The following is an 18253-nucleotide window of genomic DNA, read 5'->3' as shown; positions in this document are numbered from 1 at the left end:
CAGCATGGATCGAGCGACAGGAGCAGCGTCGGAGCGAACCGAGGGACAGCAGCAGCGGCAGCTTAGATCGAACGAGGGTGAGGCGAGCATCTCCTGCGGGAGAGGCAAGATGCGATAGGAGAGCGACGAGGCGTTCCACGTCGTTCCACCAATTCGAACGAACGAGCGCGTGACAGATCTGGGCCGAATATTCTCTTTGTGGGAACGAGTGGGTTCTAGTTCATTTTCGATCCAAACACGAGAACGCGACCCAGGGATGGGTCGGACCTGTGACGTTACATTCCATGACTGAAACCAAACACACCCTATGTGTCTCGATTTTGGTCAGGAATGTTACCAAGTTGAGTGGCGAGTGGTTCGCCGACGAAGAACTTCTTTACCACTTTGTTAGTCTGCCTGCATATAGGTTGTTCTTTCGATCGGCTGGTGTCTCATATATGCTTAAATTAGTGACTAAACTGCATGTATCAGTTCTATTGGTGCCTTTGGGTGCAGTTAACTTGTGGAAGCAGCGTCTTATCATCCTTTTCCTTTCGTGTTTCATTGAAGCGAGTGGCTAGCTGGAAGATTTCTTGAGCAACATTTTGTCTCCAGTGGCTTATTTGGTGATTTTTCATGGAATGGTTGATCCTTGAGGCCCACCAGCTATTTGCATTCTTGCTGGAGAAATATCCAACAGTAGCACAAAGGTACATGAAGCAAAATTTTGGTCTTCAAATGGTATATAGTCTAAATAGAGTGATTGGATGGTAATCACTTCCTTCTCACTACCTTGGGTTACACTCTTTGCATTAACTCAAGTTTGTATTAACGTCTCACAAGAGTTGATTTCTACATCTGTTGCAGGATGTGTTATTAGAATATAAGGATTTAAGTTCCACTTTCCAACCACTTCCCATAATTATCTACTAAGATGGATTGGTATTTGCTGTTAACTGAACAATATTACATCCATCTTTACGACTTTTTATGAGCAAGTGATTCGTCCCCTATTAGTTCTTCTGTATACTTAAAATAAGGAATAATATAGTCCAAATGCCACGGTAGTGTTTGATTAAAACATTAACCCGTTTTAATCCATCACTTTAGTTTCTTCTTCTAAAGTTCATTATTTGCTGCCATTTTTTTATCTCGCATCAAATATCATAGAGCTTTTTGACCACATATATCTATGTGTGTTGTTTTGAAGCTCACATAGTTCTTTTATTTGTGTAGGTGAAACTGCAATGCATGTTATGAATTGTTGCAAGAAACTATTTCACCTATTTTTGTGCGAGGATGTTGCTTTTTCATATGGTACCCATATCTTGGTAGCTTGGAGTAATAGGAGGATAGAGGTGTCGTACCTTCTCTTCCATGACCTTTCAGAAGGTAACCCATTCATCCATTTCTCACCATTTTTACAAACATATTCTATTCACACAATAACTACCACTGTGTATTTCCTACATCACACCAAACAAGCAACTATTCGCCGTGTACCTAAGTATCTATTAAATTGGTTCCAAATCACTCACTTGCATGTTTGAATGCTTGGCTCGCTCTCGCTTTTTGTGTCATGGGCGCAACGGGAACTATTTCCACTCTATGACAATGTCCTTTCTAGAGGTAAGGACAAAGATAACACATTTTACTTCTTAAACAAAAGCACATCAATATACTGTTTGATTCATCCTGCCAATTTCAACTTGCTTTACACACCACATACACAAAAGAAATGATAGATAGGTGGTAGTATTCGGTCAGAATCAGAGGAAAGAACGATTTTAACTTGGATTTACTTGCATAACCAGATATGGTAAATACTATAGCATCAAGAACAAGAGAACCAAATTTATTTTCTGCTGACACCGCGTAATAAGCACAACAAGCAGGTTCAAGCTTTGCTGTTCTCTTTACAAATAACTACACAACATACATCAATTGGTTACTATGATCGCTGTATGTCTTGCTACAGATTAATACACATATAGAATTATAGACTGCACTTACTCGCAATATCTTCTTCCTTGTCATCGACTAGCTGCGATGGAGAAACTAACGATCCCAACAAAAGTACTTCTGGATGCTATGATGCATCAACTTGGCCTTCCAAACGCAATGTACTCAACACAAAAGAGAAAGCCGGTTGATCTTCATGCAACCATTCACTTCTATGGATGTAAGCATCAACTGGACAACAGGCTTCCAAGGAAATCAATATCCACCCATGTGTATGGTAAACTTGAATAAGCTGAAGATTGTCTAGCAACTAAAGCTCTCAAATGCACGGAAGGCTCATCAAGGTTCTGCATGGCCTCAACTATGAAAAACTACAGCTGGTTCAGCAAAAATATAAGTCTCTGGAGCATGAAAAAGACGGAATGATAAGACTATTTTAGCAACAACTGGTGCATTAGTCTTAGTGGAGATCGCATGGCAGCAAAGGAAATTTACCGTATAATAGATACCAACTTCACAGCAGGATCAATCAACATCCAAAGACAAAAATCTGAATCATATTTTGTCACAAATAACATATGTTGCTGATCGTCTTAGTGATACAACCACACAATCAGAGTATGATTTCCAACAGACAAACAAGTATTATTGGAGCCTAGATGATGGTATCGAAGGAATTTTTGATCTGGGCAATGACAGCCACCAATAACAACCATTATGAAGAGTTGCCTTGACGACAAAGTCATTTTCAATATTGATGGAACATGCAACGATGACTCTATCTAATGTTCATCACTTCATAACCACAATCGCCTATATGATGTATCCCTGGATATCTATTTTCCTTGCTAATAACATTGTAAATAATCGATCGTAAGCTTCTTAAAACACTATGTATCATCACTAAGTATCTATCTACCAGCAGCAGGTATTTATTTCCATCTGTTTCAATCTGTGTCTGAATATTTTATATGCACCGTTTGAATACTTGGCTTGCTCTCGTGCTTTGCGCCATCGGCGCAATGGTGTCATCTAGTTTAATAAAAAGGTAAAGAAAAAAAAGAAACGATATGGTTGGTCCAAACATACTTTGGGCTCTGAGGCAAAATAAAAAATACATATATTTTTATACTAAACTTTTATATTCGTCTAAACATATTATTTCATCATAATACAAGCTAAATGAGTATGATGTCGGCACTTAGTTGCCATAGTTAATCATACAACAACATTGTTAAATATTAATTATTGTATTCTTTGTAATACAATTGTAATGTACATCAACAAAACAATTATGCTAAATTTAAGTTACTTATCTTAACAAAAGTTTATTTTCATTCATATTTTATTGATTTGCATAAATTATAGAGTGTGTATATTATATATGTGTGTGGGTGTGTGCATACATGTTTATTTTAATATCGTTAAATATCATCATCGAGCTTCATAAAGCTTATTGTCTAACACAAAACATTAAAGTGGTTTCTAGTGTATTATTAGGTAAGTATATTTGTGGAAATTTATAGATTATAAATTGAGTAGTTGACAACTGAATCTTGCAAATTAAGTTTAGTAATAAGTTGACAATATGTGTGTGCTCTTTACTTGATTCTTGATAGTGAAGTAGCATCACTTATAGTAATCACTTGTGCAAAGATTAAAAGAATGCCAGTTCAATTTCTGTGGACTGATTTGATTATTTGATATGCACTTATGTAATGTTTTTGGATTTATCTAGTATAAGCTACCGGTCTTTCAAATCAAAGGTTGTGCATGAAATTGTAGATATATAAATATACTTAACATAACGTTCATTACAAAGAGCCTAACCCCGATCCTCACTTGTGCAAATTTTTTGTCCATTTCTGCGACAAGTAATTCCGAACGGAGGGAGTATTACAGAGCATGGAAAGAGAAAACAGCAAAACCATGTAGCAAAACCCAAAATTACTTCACTGGTAGGCACGTATCCTTTTGACCGTAGGCCCCCAACCATGCTCTCTCTTGAAAATTTCACTCGTCACTCGAGCGGGTATTCTAGACACCACGAGCAACATTTTTTGCACCCCTCTTTTCTGTGGAGAAGTCCACGAATCCAGTAGATAACATAAGAGAATAGAACATTAGTGGGGTCATTAAGAAGTACACTTTGAAAACAAGATATGTTTCTTGTTTTTTAGATAGTCCATAAGAGTTTAGCAGCACCTATAGAGATTATAGCCATTATAGCGAGGCAGCCAATTCTTGTTGAGTCACTACCATTAATTAATCTGGGTCCTAGATAGTTTAATTGCCATTGAGGCCTTCTTTTGGCTTTCCTCTTCTTCTCAAACTTAAGCATATGTATGTATGGCATTGGATATTTTGCCTGATTATGGCAAGATTTTTGGAGTTCAAGTTAGCGGTGCCCGGATCACGATTTTAGCGAAGGGATAATTCATACCCGGGACTAGTGATAGGTGGCGTTTTGCTATTGCTTAGCTCCTCTTCTTTGCGTGTGTCGGAAAGGATATATGCGTGATTTCAGTTTGTGAACCAATGCACACATACTAATGTTTGTAATATAACTATATGTGATGCATATTACACAGGGAGGTGATCATCACTAGGACATCATAGGCGATCCATGCAGCCTAGGTGATGATCGTGCACCATGTCTCGGTCGCCAGCGGCAAGGGTGACGAGTTCATGTGGTGGAGGGTTTAGGAAAGAAGCAGGGATGCCCCATAGGCCGGGAAACAGGGTGACCCTAAGAGGATGAGGGCCCCAAACACTAAGTTAGACTACTGCCCACCATAATATCACCCATTAGGTCAAAATATCATAGAATATATTGGGATTTTTTTTCTTAATTTGGATGAGCAAAGTCCACACTGCAAACCAATAGCATGTACCACGTATAAACAGACCACAAGTGACATTAAGTTTAGTTAGGCTCTTTGTAATGAACGCTATCTTAAGTAGATTTACATGTGCAATTTCATGCACAACTTTTGATTTGAAATACTGATAGCTACACTAGATAAATCCAAACACATTACATAAGTGCATATCAAATAATCAAACCAGTGCACTCAAATTAAATTGACATCATTTTTATCTTTGCACAAGTGATTACTATAAGCGATGCTACTTCACTATCAAGAATCAAGTGAAGAGCACACAAATATTGTAAATTTATATATTACTGAACTTAATTTGAAAGATTCAGTTGCCAATTACTCAATTTATACTCTATAAATTTCTATAGATATACTTACCTAATAATACAATAGAAACCACTTTTAAGTTTTTTTAGACAATATGCTTTATGAAGCTTTATCATGATATTTAACGATAATAAAATAAACATGGATGCACACACCCACATATATATAAATATATAGATGCATATATACACACACTATATAATTTATGCAAATCGTCAAAATATGAATCAAAATAAAATTTTGGTAAGATAAATAACTTAAACTTAGCACATTTTTTTGTTGATGTACGTTACAAACATATAGCAAAGAATACAATAATTAATATTTAGCAATGTTGTTGTGTGATTATCTATGCCAACTAACTGCAGAACATCCTACCCATCTACGTTGTAGTCTAATGAAATATTATGTTTAGACAAATATGAAACTTTAGAATAGAAATATATGTATTTTTGATTTCGCCCTGGGGCCCAAAATATGTTTGGACCGGCCTTGGGAAGACGCAATAAGGGTGGTGAGATCATGGCGAAGTTGGATGAGGGGCGGACGGTGCAGTGTTGCAGATGCATCGTCTGCAGTTGAGTGATGCAATTATAAAAGGTAGTAACCTCTTGCTCTTTAATTGATTCTATGCAATTATAAACCGCTTAACTCCTGCATGCTCTGCATTGTTTCAGATTTATGCTCTGTTTGAACCAAACTGACTCGTTGCTCATCCATGTCCTATACATTTGCCTTTTCAAAAAAAAGTTTAGGCGATGTTGACCGCATAAAAGATGACACTCCCATCTTGTCACATCAGTGTTGTCCTATTTTCTCTAAACGTTTCTTCACAAGTCTTATTTCTATCAAATGAAAAAAGCGTGCTTCCATATTGAGTCTAGAATTTGGGTCACAGTAGGTGCCAATTTTAAGTAATATTTTGTCGGTAGATTTGGCTTTTTATATTTCCACCTTTGGGCTTGTTAATTTGTAAACTCTCTTAATTAATGAATGTGCCAAGAAGAATTGCTCCCTAACAAAAAATTAGGTGATGACCGCATAAAAGATGATTGTATCCCATCTTGTCCTATGTTTTTAAAAAATGAGTCTTGTCAAATTTGATTTCAGTCGAAGAAAAAAGCAACCCACAATGGCTTCACAAATTTGATTTCAGTCGAATAAAAAAGCAACCCACGGTGGTGTTGTCATGTATTTTTTTTGAAGTCTTTCTTCACACGTCCTGCCTTCTCTTTAAAAGTGATTCTTCACAAATCTGATTTCATGCGAAGAAAAAAGCTAATTTTAAAAGTGATTCTTCACACGTCCTATCTTTCTTGATTTTCACAAAATTGGTTTCATGGTAAGCAAAAAAAAGTAACCCACAGCGTGTCGTTGGTCATCCTAGATGACTATGAAGTATGATTGCATATATCAATATCAAGATTTGTGATTGCTAACCGGCCCTGCCACCCGGTGCTAACCTTCTCACCAATCAAAGTTATAAACATATTCTTACGAAGCTGGTTCCAATTCTCTCAACATGCAAAGTGACCATCTCAATATCCCATCAAGCAATGTATTTAAGTCTTCTCTCCCACTAAGTCATATAAAATCTGCCACATAAGCGAGTCATGCATTTAACTTACAAATTATAATTATTTTTGCATTAGTCTATGCATGTAATGCTGCCACATCATATATTCATTGTAGTCATACTTCACATTTTTGTTTCAAATGACATTTTTAACTGTAATTCAAAAGTTTTTATTCTATTTTTAGACACTTTCTTTTATTGATTTTTAAGCTTATACTTTCTTTTCATTAGATTTAGTTAGTTTTTTCAACTACGCATTTTTAACGAAGTTACCGCGGCAACCCGCGGGGGAGAGTCATCCTCACTAATCTATTTCATAGTTACATATTAAATCCAAGCCATCTTCTGCTGCAAAACATTTCTTATTTTTATTTTCTTAATATTTTTCTCCTTATGGTGTGCCCCTCTCTTTTAAATTATTTTTTACACTATCATCCCGCTGCAATGCGGGGGGTATTGTTTACTCAACTACAGCAGAACCGGGACTTGAGAGCCTACATGGAGCTCTTTTTTAGGACAGAGCGTACATGGAGCCGTGTGCGCCCCAGCGTATCGGGCTGTATATCGGCCCAACATCCTCGAGAAATTAATCACCCGCAACTTTGAGCTTGATCAGCGCCAGGCCCTTTTGACGTGGATGTAAGTGATGAAAGTGTCTCTGGTGCATGCTCGTAAAGCTGTCCTTGCGTTAATCGTCTTATTATAGATTCTATTCTACTTTTTTTCTTGAGGCAACTATGGATTCTACTAGTAGTATAATTTGTATTACAACAATTAATTAGCATACCGAAGCCCATTTACTTGCCAAGTCTTCTCAGTCTTTAAATCAGGGGTGCCATGTTTGGTTAAGCCAACCCCATGATCCTATTTGTATCCAGCTTGTGGTAAACTTTGAGTAATAAAGCTTGGTATTTCTTAAGAAAAAAGCAGTTAACTAGAACAGCTTTCTCCATGTAATTAAGTCGCAAATCATTAATTATCCAGGCAAAGATGAACCATCCAGCATATTTACCTTTGCTCCAGGAGTACATTTTCAACTAGTTAATACTCATCTAAAAAAGGTAAAATTCTGGACACAAAAAAAAAACAGCAGGAAATTCAAGGCACCCAAGTAACCATCAGGCACGTAGCTGTGCTAGTTTTTTTTTTTGATAAAAGGGATGGCCACCGATTTCATTAACGCAACCATAAGTCATTCATTACAGCCCAAACACACCCCTAGAGACAGTATCCTTTCCACCTAAGACCGAAAGCAATTCTCCGAAGAAAACGATCTCACTAGTTTGCTCTCTCAGGACACACACTAGTAGAGATGAAAACGACCAGTGAGTACTAAACACATATCATCATATCTCAGACATCACAAGATAATGATTCCTCTTCATCAAATTCCACATCCTTGGAATCCACGATGCCCACCCTTTTCGCGCTTGGAAGATCTCACTGGCGACTCGTTCCAGCAACTTTGCGCCCTGTTGTAGCTCCGCCTTTTTTTCCTCCTTCACCTGCAAAACACTCCAGTCATTGATCCAATGTGCCATCTTGAACATCACTACACTAGGATCAGCAGGCCATATATGTTGGAAACAAGCTAGATTCCTTGTTTTCCAAATACTCCAAACTAAAGCTGCCACACCCAAGAAAATAATTTTCTTTTTTTCCGAACCAAAACCTCCCAGCCAAGTGCAAGTGAATTCCAGTGATATGACCCACTACACTCTACATGTATCTGGCCAGAGAGCATTCGAAGAAAAGGTGATCAATGGTTTCCTTGTTTCCACAGAACAAGCACCATTTCTCACATTTTCCTCCTCTATATAACAGAACATCTCTGGTTAGTATACTTTTTTTAGTAACTAACCAAACGAAGGTTTTTATTCTAGGTGGTATTTTAACTTTCCATAAGAACCTTTTTGGACATTTATCACCAACTTGCAACACCGAGTAAAAGGATTTAACACTGAACTCTCCTGATATAGCAGGTATCCAGGAAAGTTTATCATCCTATTTTTTAAAATAATCTCCCTACACACATCCAAAAGCTTCTGCCATTGTATTGCTTTTTCCCCAGTCAACACTCTACGAAATTTTAATTCGTTGAGTCCAGATGAGAAAACAGTCGAGACAGTAACATTGTGATCAAGAGAGATGTTATACAAGTCTGGGAAGGTTACTGCCAGACTACTAGGTCCTAACCAGTTATCTTCCCAGAACCTAGTTCTCTCTCCATTCCCCACTATGAATCTACAACAGGATAAAAACAGTTCTTTACAATTCAACACTCCTTGCCAGAAGTGCGAATCCCCTTGTTTTTTTGAACTCCCCCAAAGGTGTTTTTCTCAATATACTTCTCCCACAAAATCCTTTGCCACAAACCTTTTTCATTGAAAAGTTTCCAAAGCAACTTCGAAAGCAAGGCAATGTTCATTATTTCTAAATCTAAAATCCCCAGACCTCCTAGGTTTTTAGGTCTACAAATTTTATCCCATGCCACCAAATGATATTTATGCTTGTTTTTCTCCCCACACCATAGAAAATTCTCCCCACAAATTTTATCTTAACTCCTTATGGAACTTCATAAAAGGAGAGCATAAAAAGCACCAGACTGGTCAGGGAGGAATTTATCAGTGTGGTTCTGCCCGAGATATTCAATAATCTGCCTAACCAGGTCCCCATTTTCTTGTCCATTTTATTAATGGATGGGTTCCAATCACTCCCCTTCAGCCTTTTTTCATCTATTGTTATTCCGAGATATTTGAAAGGTAGAACACCTTTCTTGCATGTTAGGAATTCTTCAAATTTTTTACTCTGTCCTCATTCATCCCAATCCCAATCATTCACTCTTATGGAAATTAATTTTCAATCCGGACATAATCTCAAACATGTTCAGAATTCTCTTAACATTTTTTGCTTGTTTTAAATCATCCTGGAATAATATGATAGTGTCATCTGCATATTGCAGGATGGACACATCATTTTCCTTGTGATTTTTAGCAAGTCCCTTAATTATATTGTTATCCACAGCTCTATCAAATAAAATTGCTAATATATCAACTACGAGGTCAAAAAGCAGGGGAGACATTGAGTCTCCTAGTCTTAGACCTTGGTAAGTTTTAAAATAAGGACCCACCTCTCCATTCACCTTAACTGATACTCTTCCCCGAGTCACTGTCTTCATTATCCAATCAATCATTTTTTCAGGGAATTTTTTCATCTTAAGTGCATGAAAAAGAAAAGGCCATTTAACTTTATCAAAGGCATTCTCAAAATCAATTTTAAAGAGAACCCCTGACTTTTTGGCTTTGTGCATAGAGTTCAAGGTTTCGTGCAACACCAGCACCCCTTCCAAAGTATACCTCCCCTTAATGAAAGCAGTTTGAGATGCCCTAATCACCCCAGATATCACCATTATAAGTCTATTAACTAAAATCTTAGTGAAAATTTTAAAAATCACATTCAACAAGCATATCGACCTATATTTCTGGATTCTGTCCGCATCGCTCCCTTTTGGAATGAGGGGGATTATTCCATAATTCAGCCTGTCTAGGTCTAAATCATGTTCATAAAATTCCTCAAGCATAGCAAATAAATCATTCTTGACTAAGTCCCAATAGTGTTGGTAGAATTCAATGTTAAAGCCATCCGGACCCGCAGCTTTGTTTTTTTCCATACCAAAAACTGCGTTTTTCATCTCCTCCATAGTAAACTTCCTGACGAGGAATTCTCTTCCTCCCTCAGTGAGTGTTTCCACACCACTAGAGTCCATTGTAAGAGTTTCAATCTCAAGGTCACTAAAAAGATTTTTATAAAACTTAGTAATATAAGTTTTTAGATTCTCTTGCCCTTCAATCACCCCTTCATCTTGCATCAGTTTAACTATTCTGCTTTTCCTATATCTATCATTCGCCTTAACATGATAGTATCTGGTATTTGAGTTTCCCTCAAATAATTCAGTATCATGAGATCTTTGCATCCATTTCAATTCTTCTTTTTTAAGGATTTTTTTCAGATTAGTATGGCATATTTTTTTATATTCCCTCTCTAGTTCTATCAAAGCTCCATCTTCTTCTTTTTTATCAAGCCTGTCAATTTCTCCAGCCAACATCTTCTTATGTTTCCTTAAGCTTGCTTCAAAGTTCAAATTCCATCCCTTCAAAATCTTTCTCATATTTTTCATCTTATTATGGAATCTATCAAGGGCAGATTTCCCAGGGTAATTTTTCTTCCATATCCTCTCAACTATCCCATCTAGGTCTGGTCTCTGAAACCAACAATTTTCAAATTTAAAAATGTAGTTTTTCAGAGGCATCTCCCAGTTTTAATAATTAAAGGAGTATGATCAGAAAGTTCCCTAGGCAGGTCTTCAATATGTACCAAAGGGAATTTTTCTTCGCATGGGGGAGATATCAAGACCCTGTCCAACAGTGCATAAGTGGGGTCCTCATGATTGTTGGGCCAGGTGAATTTTCTCCCACCATAGGTAACTCCATCATTTCCCCCCAAAAAATAACAGAATTAAAAAGCATCCTCCAGGCTTATTCTTGTCACTTTCTTTTCTAGTTAAGTTAAAATCTCCCGCAACTAGCAAGGGATTTTTTGATCTCTTGAAAACATGCACTAATTCCACTAAGAATTTTGGTTTGCCAGAAATCTGAGCATCTCCATAGACTACTACCAAATTCCAGCAGAAACCATCACTTATATTGCTCACTTTCATTCTGATAAAATAATCCCCAAATTCCACCTCATCTTTAATTAAGGTAGATTTATTAATCCCCACCAAAATTCCACCAGATCTCCCTCTGGATGGAGAATATTCCCAATCAAAATCTTCTTGGGCACTAAGGTTCAACAAATCCAGCATGATGAATTCAGTTTTCATTGTTTCCTGAATGCCCACAAAATCAAGATTATTCCTGACAATCTATGTTTTAATAAAGTCTTTCTTGTTCTTATCACCAATACCTCTACAATTCCAAATCAGACCTCTCATCTTACTATATTTGTTTTTACTTTTTCCTCTATCTGTGGCTCTCTTTTAGTAGCACAATATATGAACAGATCACTCCCATGGAAAATCAATAACACACACTCAAAAAGATAGTGTACTGTGATGTAAAGAAGGTTTAATCAGGAAATTTTAGATTTTCCTTTTTTCCTCCTTCTCAACACAGTTTTGATAGGGGTTTGAACTGCAACAGCCTCAAAGTTAGTACTGTTTGCTCCAATCCCCTCCCTTATCCCTCCTAACACACTTTCTATTCGCATATCCACTTGATTGTCATCTTCCTCTTTACTTAATTGCAGCAGCTCCTGAAGAATGCTATTAACATCTTCAGATTCCAAAACGTAATCCTCTTCATGAGTTTCTACTTTCTCTCTAGAACTAGCAAAATAAATCTCCTTCCTAGCATGTTCTAAACTTTGAATTAAGTTTAAGTTATGTTCAACCATATCTAAAGTTACCCCCAAATCTACTCCTATCAATTTTGCCACATCAATAAGTTCAACATTTTCAAGATAAACATTATCAGGGATTTCAGGCATACCTTCAGATAAGGCCAGATTTTTGGCTCTTGCCAAAGTCATGGTCCTGTCTAATATAGGAATGTCATCCATGTTTTTCGAAGCAATTCTTCCATTGTATCTGGGTAAGCCTTGATTTCCTTCAGAGTTGTTGTTATTAACCATTCCCTCATCTTCCTGACCATTTATCCCAAGCTTTGTGCCCAGGCTAACAGATTTGGATGTTTCCAATTCCTCTCCTAATTCATCATCATTTGTTTTATCCTGTATCTCCTTCCCAGCCTCACCAACTTCACCACCATTGACTGAAGTAGACCCAGTTTCCTCATCTTTCTTCCTCATTTTTTCATTGTCTTGATTTTTGTAATACATCAGTTTGTCTTTTTCTTCCTGTTCCTTCACATGAACATCCCTATCCTCCATTGCCATCTTGGTTCTTGTACTTGCATGAATGACTACAGTGTCAACATCATCAATTTTAGCTTTTTTAGGGTCTCTACTTTCCTCCTCTTCAAGCTGAAAATCCATCCAGTCCTCGTATCCCTGCGACAGTTCATCTTCATTTTTGGCCCATCCTTCATCCACAACCTCCTCCACCTCATAGAAAATCCTATACACCATGAGATTAGGTGTGGTCAGTTTGGTTCATCTGGGGATTTTGTTGTGATCCACAACAACAACTTTTATTCTCACTAGCCCACTTTTGTTAACTAAGTCCATATCAACTGCCTGTGTGTAGCCGATCATTGATCCAATCTCACACAACCCATGGTAGTTCTTCATTGTTTTTGGAACACCTTTGGCTCTGACCCACACCACTGCTAGTTTTCCCACAGCCATAGCATCATCATTCCAAATCCTCACATTAACCAAGATGTTACCTCCTTTCAGCAGAACCCAGTCGTAGATGGCAACTTCGTTGATTCTTGTTGCAGAATGGAAATTGACAAGAAAGACTCCATCCGATACCTTCTTCGCTTTCCATTCCCATTGCCAAGGGTATGTTTTCGCCAGACTCTTGATTAGGACCTCTGGTTCAATGTCCAAATCACATCCTTCTCTCAGCCTCACTAAAGCAACAACATCATTCTTATTATTCCCAACCAAATCTTTTGCATGCTCAGCCACAAATATGCCCAATCCTTCGCCACCAAAACCCACCAGAGAAGCTACCAGCTTTTTTTGACGTAGCCAGGCACAGAACTCAACAACATGTGTATCTTTGGTACAGATAGAGCACTTGACCTTCGCTTCACATCCCTTGGAGTTATGCCCTTTCTCCCCACACTTGTGGCAGATGATCTTTTCTGATCCAGGGTTTTTGTTGTCAGATCCACCTGCCCCTCCCGGATTGCCAGTCTGCACTGCACTTGTAGACACAGTTTTTGATGTCTGAATTTCACTCCCTGTAGCTCCTCCACCGCTAGCCACTGTGGAGTTCTTCAGCTGATACTTACTGGCAGCAGGCGGCAAATTGAACTGCCGTGGCGGTCTATGATGAAACTGACGCGAGTCCCAGCTGCCACCCCCTTCATGATTCCAGTTATTGTATCCATCTCTCTGAAATTGATTGCCTGGGAAATTCCTGAAGGGAGGGCGAGGACGAGCTTGAAACCCTTGATCATGGCGATCAAATTGAGCATCCCTTCCGTAACCACTTCCCGATCTCCAATTGTTACCCCTATCAACCTCTCTTCCACCCCCACCTCTCTCAAAGTCGAAACGATCCGCCATGGTTGCGGTAGGAGGTGCGCTGCTCTGGTTTGCGGCGGCGGGGGAGGATCGCACCATAGGTGAGAAACCCTAGGGCGTAGGAATAGATCAGGATTAACACCCAGGTTGTGGTCTGGGTGTATATGTCCCTTCCTTTTCATGGGCCACTAGGCTTTTCCACTTTCTTGGCCTGTTCCCTTCCAAACCGGCCCAGTTTTCTTTATAGTGCGAATGGAAATAAAGTTTTTCCCTCTGAATTCCAAATCATCCCCTGTTTCCCCTTCCTGACGTGCTGGCGATCGTGTTGCAAGAGGGGCATCGAGAAAACGCTGATTTAATCCCCCTCTTCTTTCCACGCCCCATCTGCACCCAGTTAGGTTCAGAGTCATTGCCCACATCGATTTTTTCCCTGCCAATGATCTGATACCATCTCTCAGTCTGCATCAAACCACCTCGAATAGAAGGTGTTCTAACAGAATGTTGGTGAGAAGATATACTTACAGATTTGTTTGTCAAAATGCTCCTCTCTATCTTATCTCTCCGAGTTTTGGAATCAGATTCTCCCCCACTATTTCTCTTCTTTTGTTTATCTCTACCAGACTTCATCTTCTTAGCACAAGCCAGTGCATCTGCAAATGTTGCCAAGTACGGGCTGCGCTGTTCAGCTTCATCTGCAAATAGCCCCTCGTCCTCTTCATCTACCTTGCCCAATGCCCAGAATCTGCCTCTAGGTCTTGAATGTATTAGGTAGTTATCAGTGTCAGCATCTCTATTTGGTGATGAGCCTCCAGGGTCGAACGAAACTCGCTTGTTCTGCAATTTCCCAATCTCCGCACCTCTCTGCAGAGTATCTTCAGCATTCTTCAAATTTCTGGCGACAGAAATGGGGGCATCCACCAGCGGAGATGTGTTCAAACACGGCTAATCTCCGGCGGCGAGGATGAGAGCTGCAGTGGCGCCCCAGACGGCATCACTCCCAGCAAGCAATCCCATCGCAGCGCCCTTCGTGGTTCCTCTGATTTTTCCTCCGCCCTCGCCCACAGAACAAACGCAGCTGGCAGGGAGTGCGGGAAGGCGGGCATCCTTGCCCTTTCCTCCATTGTGGCCTCGTCGTAGATCACCTTCGCTAGAATCCTCTGCTCCAGATCCGCTCTCCTCTAGCAACTCTCCGCATACCTCATCGCCGCGGAGCTCGCGCACGGATCTGTCGCCCTGATCTGCCGTCTTCCATTCCTGGACGCGCCGGATCCACGCCGCGGTGGCGTCGCGGATCCTGGTCGCCCGCTCCACCCACCCTCGGGCCCCGGTCACCATGAGTATCCCCTGCGGAACCGGCAATATTAGTTTCACCATCTCTGGGATGGATTCGAGGATATGTGGGGGTATCCGAGGAGGGGAAGGGGGTGCAGCCGCGGTCGCCGCTCGTGGCTCTCGTCGGCGTGGAGGCATGCCGCGAGGTGGGGGCGGTGAGATCTACGGTGGCGTCGGCGGTGGCGCGTGGGAGGCGTGGAGTCGCCGTGGTGGAGCGTGGTCGGGCGGGCGGGGCTCAGGAGATGCAGCCAGAGACGGCAGTTAACTCAGCTGTGCTAGTTGACTGCCGTAATACACACACAAACTATGCAAGTATATAACTATAAGTCTGACTCCCTCAAAAAAGAGAGTATATATATGTGACAAAACATTTGTGACACCAAAAAAGAGGTGCAGCTTACGATCTACGACCAACTGAACAACATAGATCAAACGAAGAGCCTATGGAAGAGATCATCTGAATAACAATTTCAATGGCTCACCCGCAAAAAAAAAAAAAAATTCAATGGCTAAAGTACAATTATAAATGACTTGGCTCAAAGAACCTGATGAATAAAATATACATAGACGACCGACCTCATATAACAATTTCAGGATATGAACTGAATGTCTCATCTTAACGATGCCCCTGTGCATCTTGATCAATACGGCAATACCAAAACTAAATAAGAACGTGACCGAGATCGACGGAAGCTGCTGGCCATGCCATGCAGGGCGGCCGGAGATGAGAGGATCCTCACCACCATCCTAGGTAGGTAGCGTAGCTTACATGGGAGGGAAATGGCTCAAACCAAAGCCCAGATCGAAGGGCTGCATCATCATCATATTCATATCGCCGCTGGAGGAGGAGAAGCTGGCGCCGTCGTGGCCACCGGTGGTATAGCCACCGTAGAGCAGCTGCGTGCCGAGATCTTCTCCGGGCCGGGGCACCATGTCAGGCCAGCCCTCCTGCTGTTGTTGCTGCGGTGGTGCCTGGACCTGGTACAGAGACGGCGGAGACCCCAAGTGATCCTCCATGCTGCTGCTGCCGGTGGTGAGCTGGTATGCAGCTGGCGGCGGCGCCTGCATGGAAAGGGAATGGATTTTGTCGATGCGTTCGCCGATGCTCCTGAGGAGCACATCCACCTTCCATCCGACGCTGGTGAGCTCCTCGATGGTGAGGCCGGCGAGGCCCGGGAGGGCGCCGAGCATGGCCCTGTGCAGGAGGACCTTGATCTCGCGGTCGCGGCACTCGCGGCGGGACTTGTCGACCTGGTCGCGGAGCTTGTCGATGCGCTGGGTGAGGAAGCCCGCCTGGTTCATCTTGTTCTTGCACTGGCCCAGCTCCGGCATGCTCCGGAACCGGGTGAGGATGGCGGCCGCCTTGGCGTGGGAGGGGAAGACCTCCGGCACCGGCTCGCCCTCGCCGTAGACGAGCACGCAGGTCTTGACGTCACAGAGGATGGCCAGCTCGCCCGCCTTCTTCATCAGGCCCCTGAGGCGCTTCTTGAAGGTGCCGCGCCGGGTGGAGTCGTTGGCGATGTACTGGAGGGTCACCTTCTTGCGAGCCATTGCCGGCAAGGGATAAGCCAAGAGAAGGGAAGGAAAGTTGTTGATTTGGGCGAGGGTGGAGGGGTGGATTTATAGTGGAGGATCGGGATGCTCTTAATTTCATGATATGGTAGGAGATTAGTGTGACAGTCTGACATATATGGAGGAGATCGCATGATTTAGTGCTCGTTAACGTGATGGAATAGCTAGCTAGCACATCTCAAACCCAGCCTTCATTGTGCCTGTCTGTAACTTTGGCGTCCATTTACAGATTTTTACTGCCTAGCTAGCTAGCTTGATGAATGCATCATCACACCACAGATTGTTTTTTTCCTCATTAACACAAGAATGCTCGCCCATCGAGGGAGATAAACCGACAAGAAAAAGAAGCAATGAAAGGTTTCTCTCAAAAGGGCCATCCATCTTTATTAACACAATGTGCTTGTTTTAGCTATATATTGCCAACTTAATTTTCCAGTTAATTTGTTCTAAAATTGGATGATTATTCAATACATCGTACTATCGGTCATTTGCTCATTCGTAAGCATGCTAAAATATATCAATAAAGAGTGTACGCATATTATCCAGGAAGGCGGTGGTGAATTGAAATGAATTATTTACAAAGTTATATGGTATGCAATTACAGCGATTGGTTATGCACATTGTGTGAGTAAAGTTTGGCCAAATTTTCGTACATGTGAATTGAATGTGGTTTCACATATCCAGGGTTGAATACCGTTGCTGTTGCTGTCAGCACTAAGTACTCACTATAAACGGGCGACCCGAAAAGCCATCAACGTTGTTTGTAACAAAAAAAATTCACCATCAACGGGCCAAAATAGGGTTCACCGGTAGCCATACCTTTATCGCTAGCGTGTCAATTGCACTAATTGACCCGTCATTGGTACAATACGCACCCCTTATGGGACAAAGTGGTGACCCCCAATGGTTACTTTTGCCTGACCTCACAATCCTAAGGTCCAGTCCCAACCAAACGCAACTACGTACTCCATACAAAAGAATCTCTCTTCCCTCTCCATCCCTCCTTTGACGTCCGGATAATTAAGCTACAGTAATTCTCTGTTAATTATGCCACGTCACTTCGATTACTGTTGCTAATCTCGCGTTAGTTCGAAACCGATTCAAATTCAAATTCAAAGTCAAGCAAACAATAAAAGTTTTCAAATATTAAAACTAAAATGTTCAGAGTGAACCAAATATTGCATAGGTAATTATGATGGAGAAACCACACCTTTATAAAATGTTTAAATATTATAAGATGAATAAAACGCAGTAAAAACAATTATTTAAATACCTTTTGTAATTAATAAAATGTCAAACTAATTTATTTGAAGACTAGTTTGTGACTATGGACTAAGTTGAAATACTAATTTAGATGCTACGTGTATATTTTACTAAAACTAAAATAATAGGGAAACAAAACTAA

At 40.6% G+C, this 18253-nt stretch overlaps 2 protein-coding genes across 4 annotated transcripts; both read right to left on the bottom strand.

Annotated features, from left to right (window-relative positions):
• Positions 1–7702: 7702 nt before the first annotated feature.
• Positions 7703–15714, bottom strand: LOC120966636 (uncharacterized). Of its 3 annotated transcripts, XR_006665677.2 has the most exons (3): positions 14467–15714; positions 12276–14385; positions 7703–8231 (listed from the first exon to the last, which is right to left on the bottom strand). XR_006665677.2 is itself a non-coding variant. In XM_073502510.1 (2 exons), exons 1-2 carry the CDS (start codon positions 12871–12873, stop codon positions 8167–8169), a joined length of 663 nt encoding a protein of 220 aa, XP_073358611.1. In that variant the 5' UTR covers positions 12874–15688; the 3' UTR covers positions 7703–8166. The 3 variants fall into 3 exon arrangements, 1 of the variants encoding a protein (XP_073358611.1); XR_012188196.1 differs by having other exon boundaries at positions 12276–15714; XM_073502510.1 differs by having other exon boundaries at positions 12276–15688.
• A 327-nt stretch (positions 15715–16041) lies between these two features.
• Positions 16042–16827, bottom strand: LOC141026299 (agamous-like MADS-box protein AGL80). The gene has a single exon (XM_073502508.1). It carries the CDS (start codon positions 16825–16827, stop codon positions 16042–16044), a length of 786 nt encoding a protein of 261 aa, XP_073358609.1.
• Between the last annotated feature and the right edge of the window lie 1426 nt (positions 16828–18253).

Source organism: Aegilops tauschii, chromosome 6 (assembly GCF_002575655.3).
Source record: "Aegilops tauschii subsp. strangulata cultivar AL8/78 chromosome 6, Aet v6.0, whole genome shotgun sequence".
In the NCBI taxonomy this organism is placed as follows: domain Eukaryota; kingdom Viridiplantae; phylum Streptophyta; class Magnoliopsida; order Poales; family Poaceae; genus Aegilops; species Aegilops tauschii.
The sequence above is the reverse complement of the archived record's forward strand: the minus strand, read 5'-3'. Positions and strand labels throughout refer to the sequence as shown.

Bases quoted from the DNA above. Each gene is read 5' to 3' on its own strand.
- LOC120966636 (XM_073502510.1), bottom strand. From the start codon at position 12,873: ATGGTGTATAGGATTTTCTATGAGGTGGAGGAGGTTGTGGATGAAGGA. The intron at 8,232-12,275 runs GTATGCCTGAAA...AGTGTTTTGCAG, and splicing joins AAATCTGGCCTTATCTGAAG to GTGAAGGAGGAAAAAAAGGC.
- LOC141026299 (XM_073502508.1), bottom strand. From the start codon at position 16,827: ATGGCTCGCAAGAAGGTGACCCTCCAGTACATCGCCAACGACTCCACC.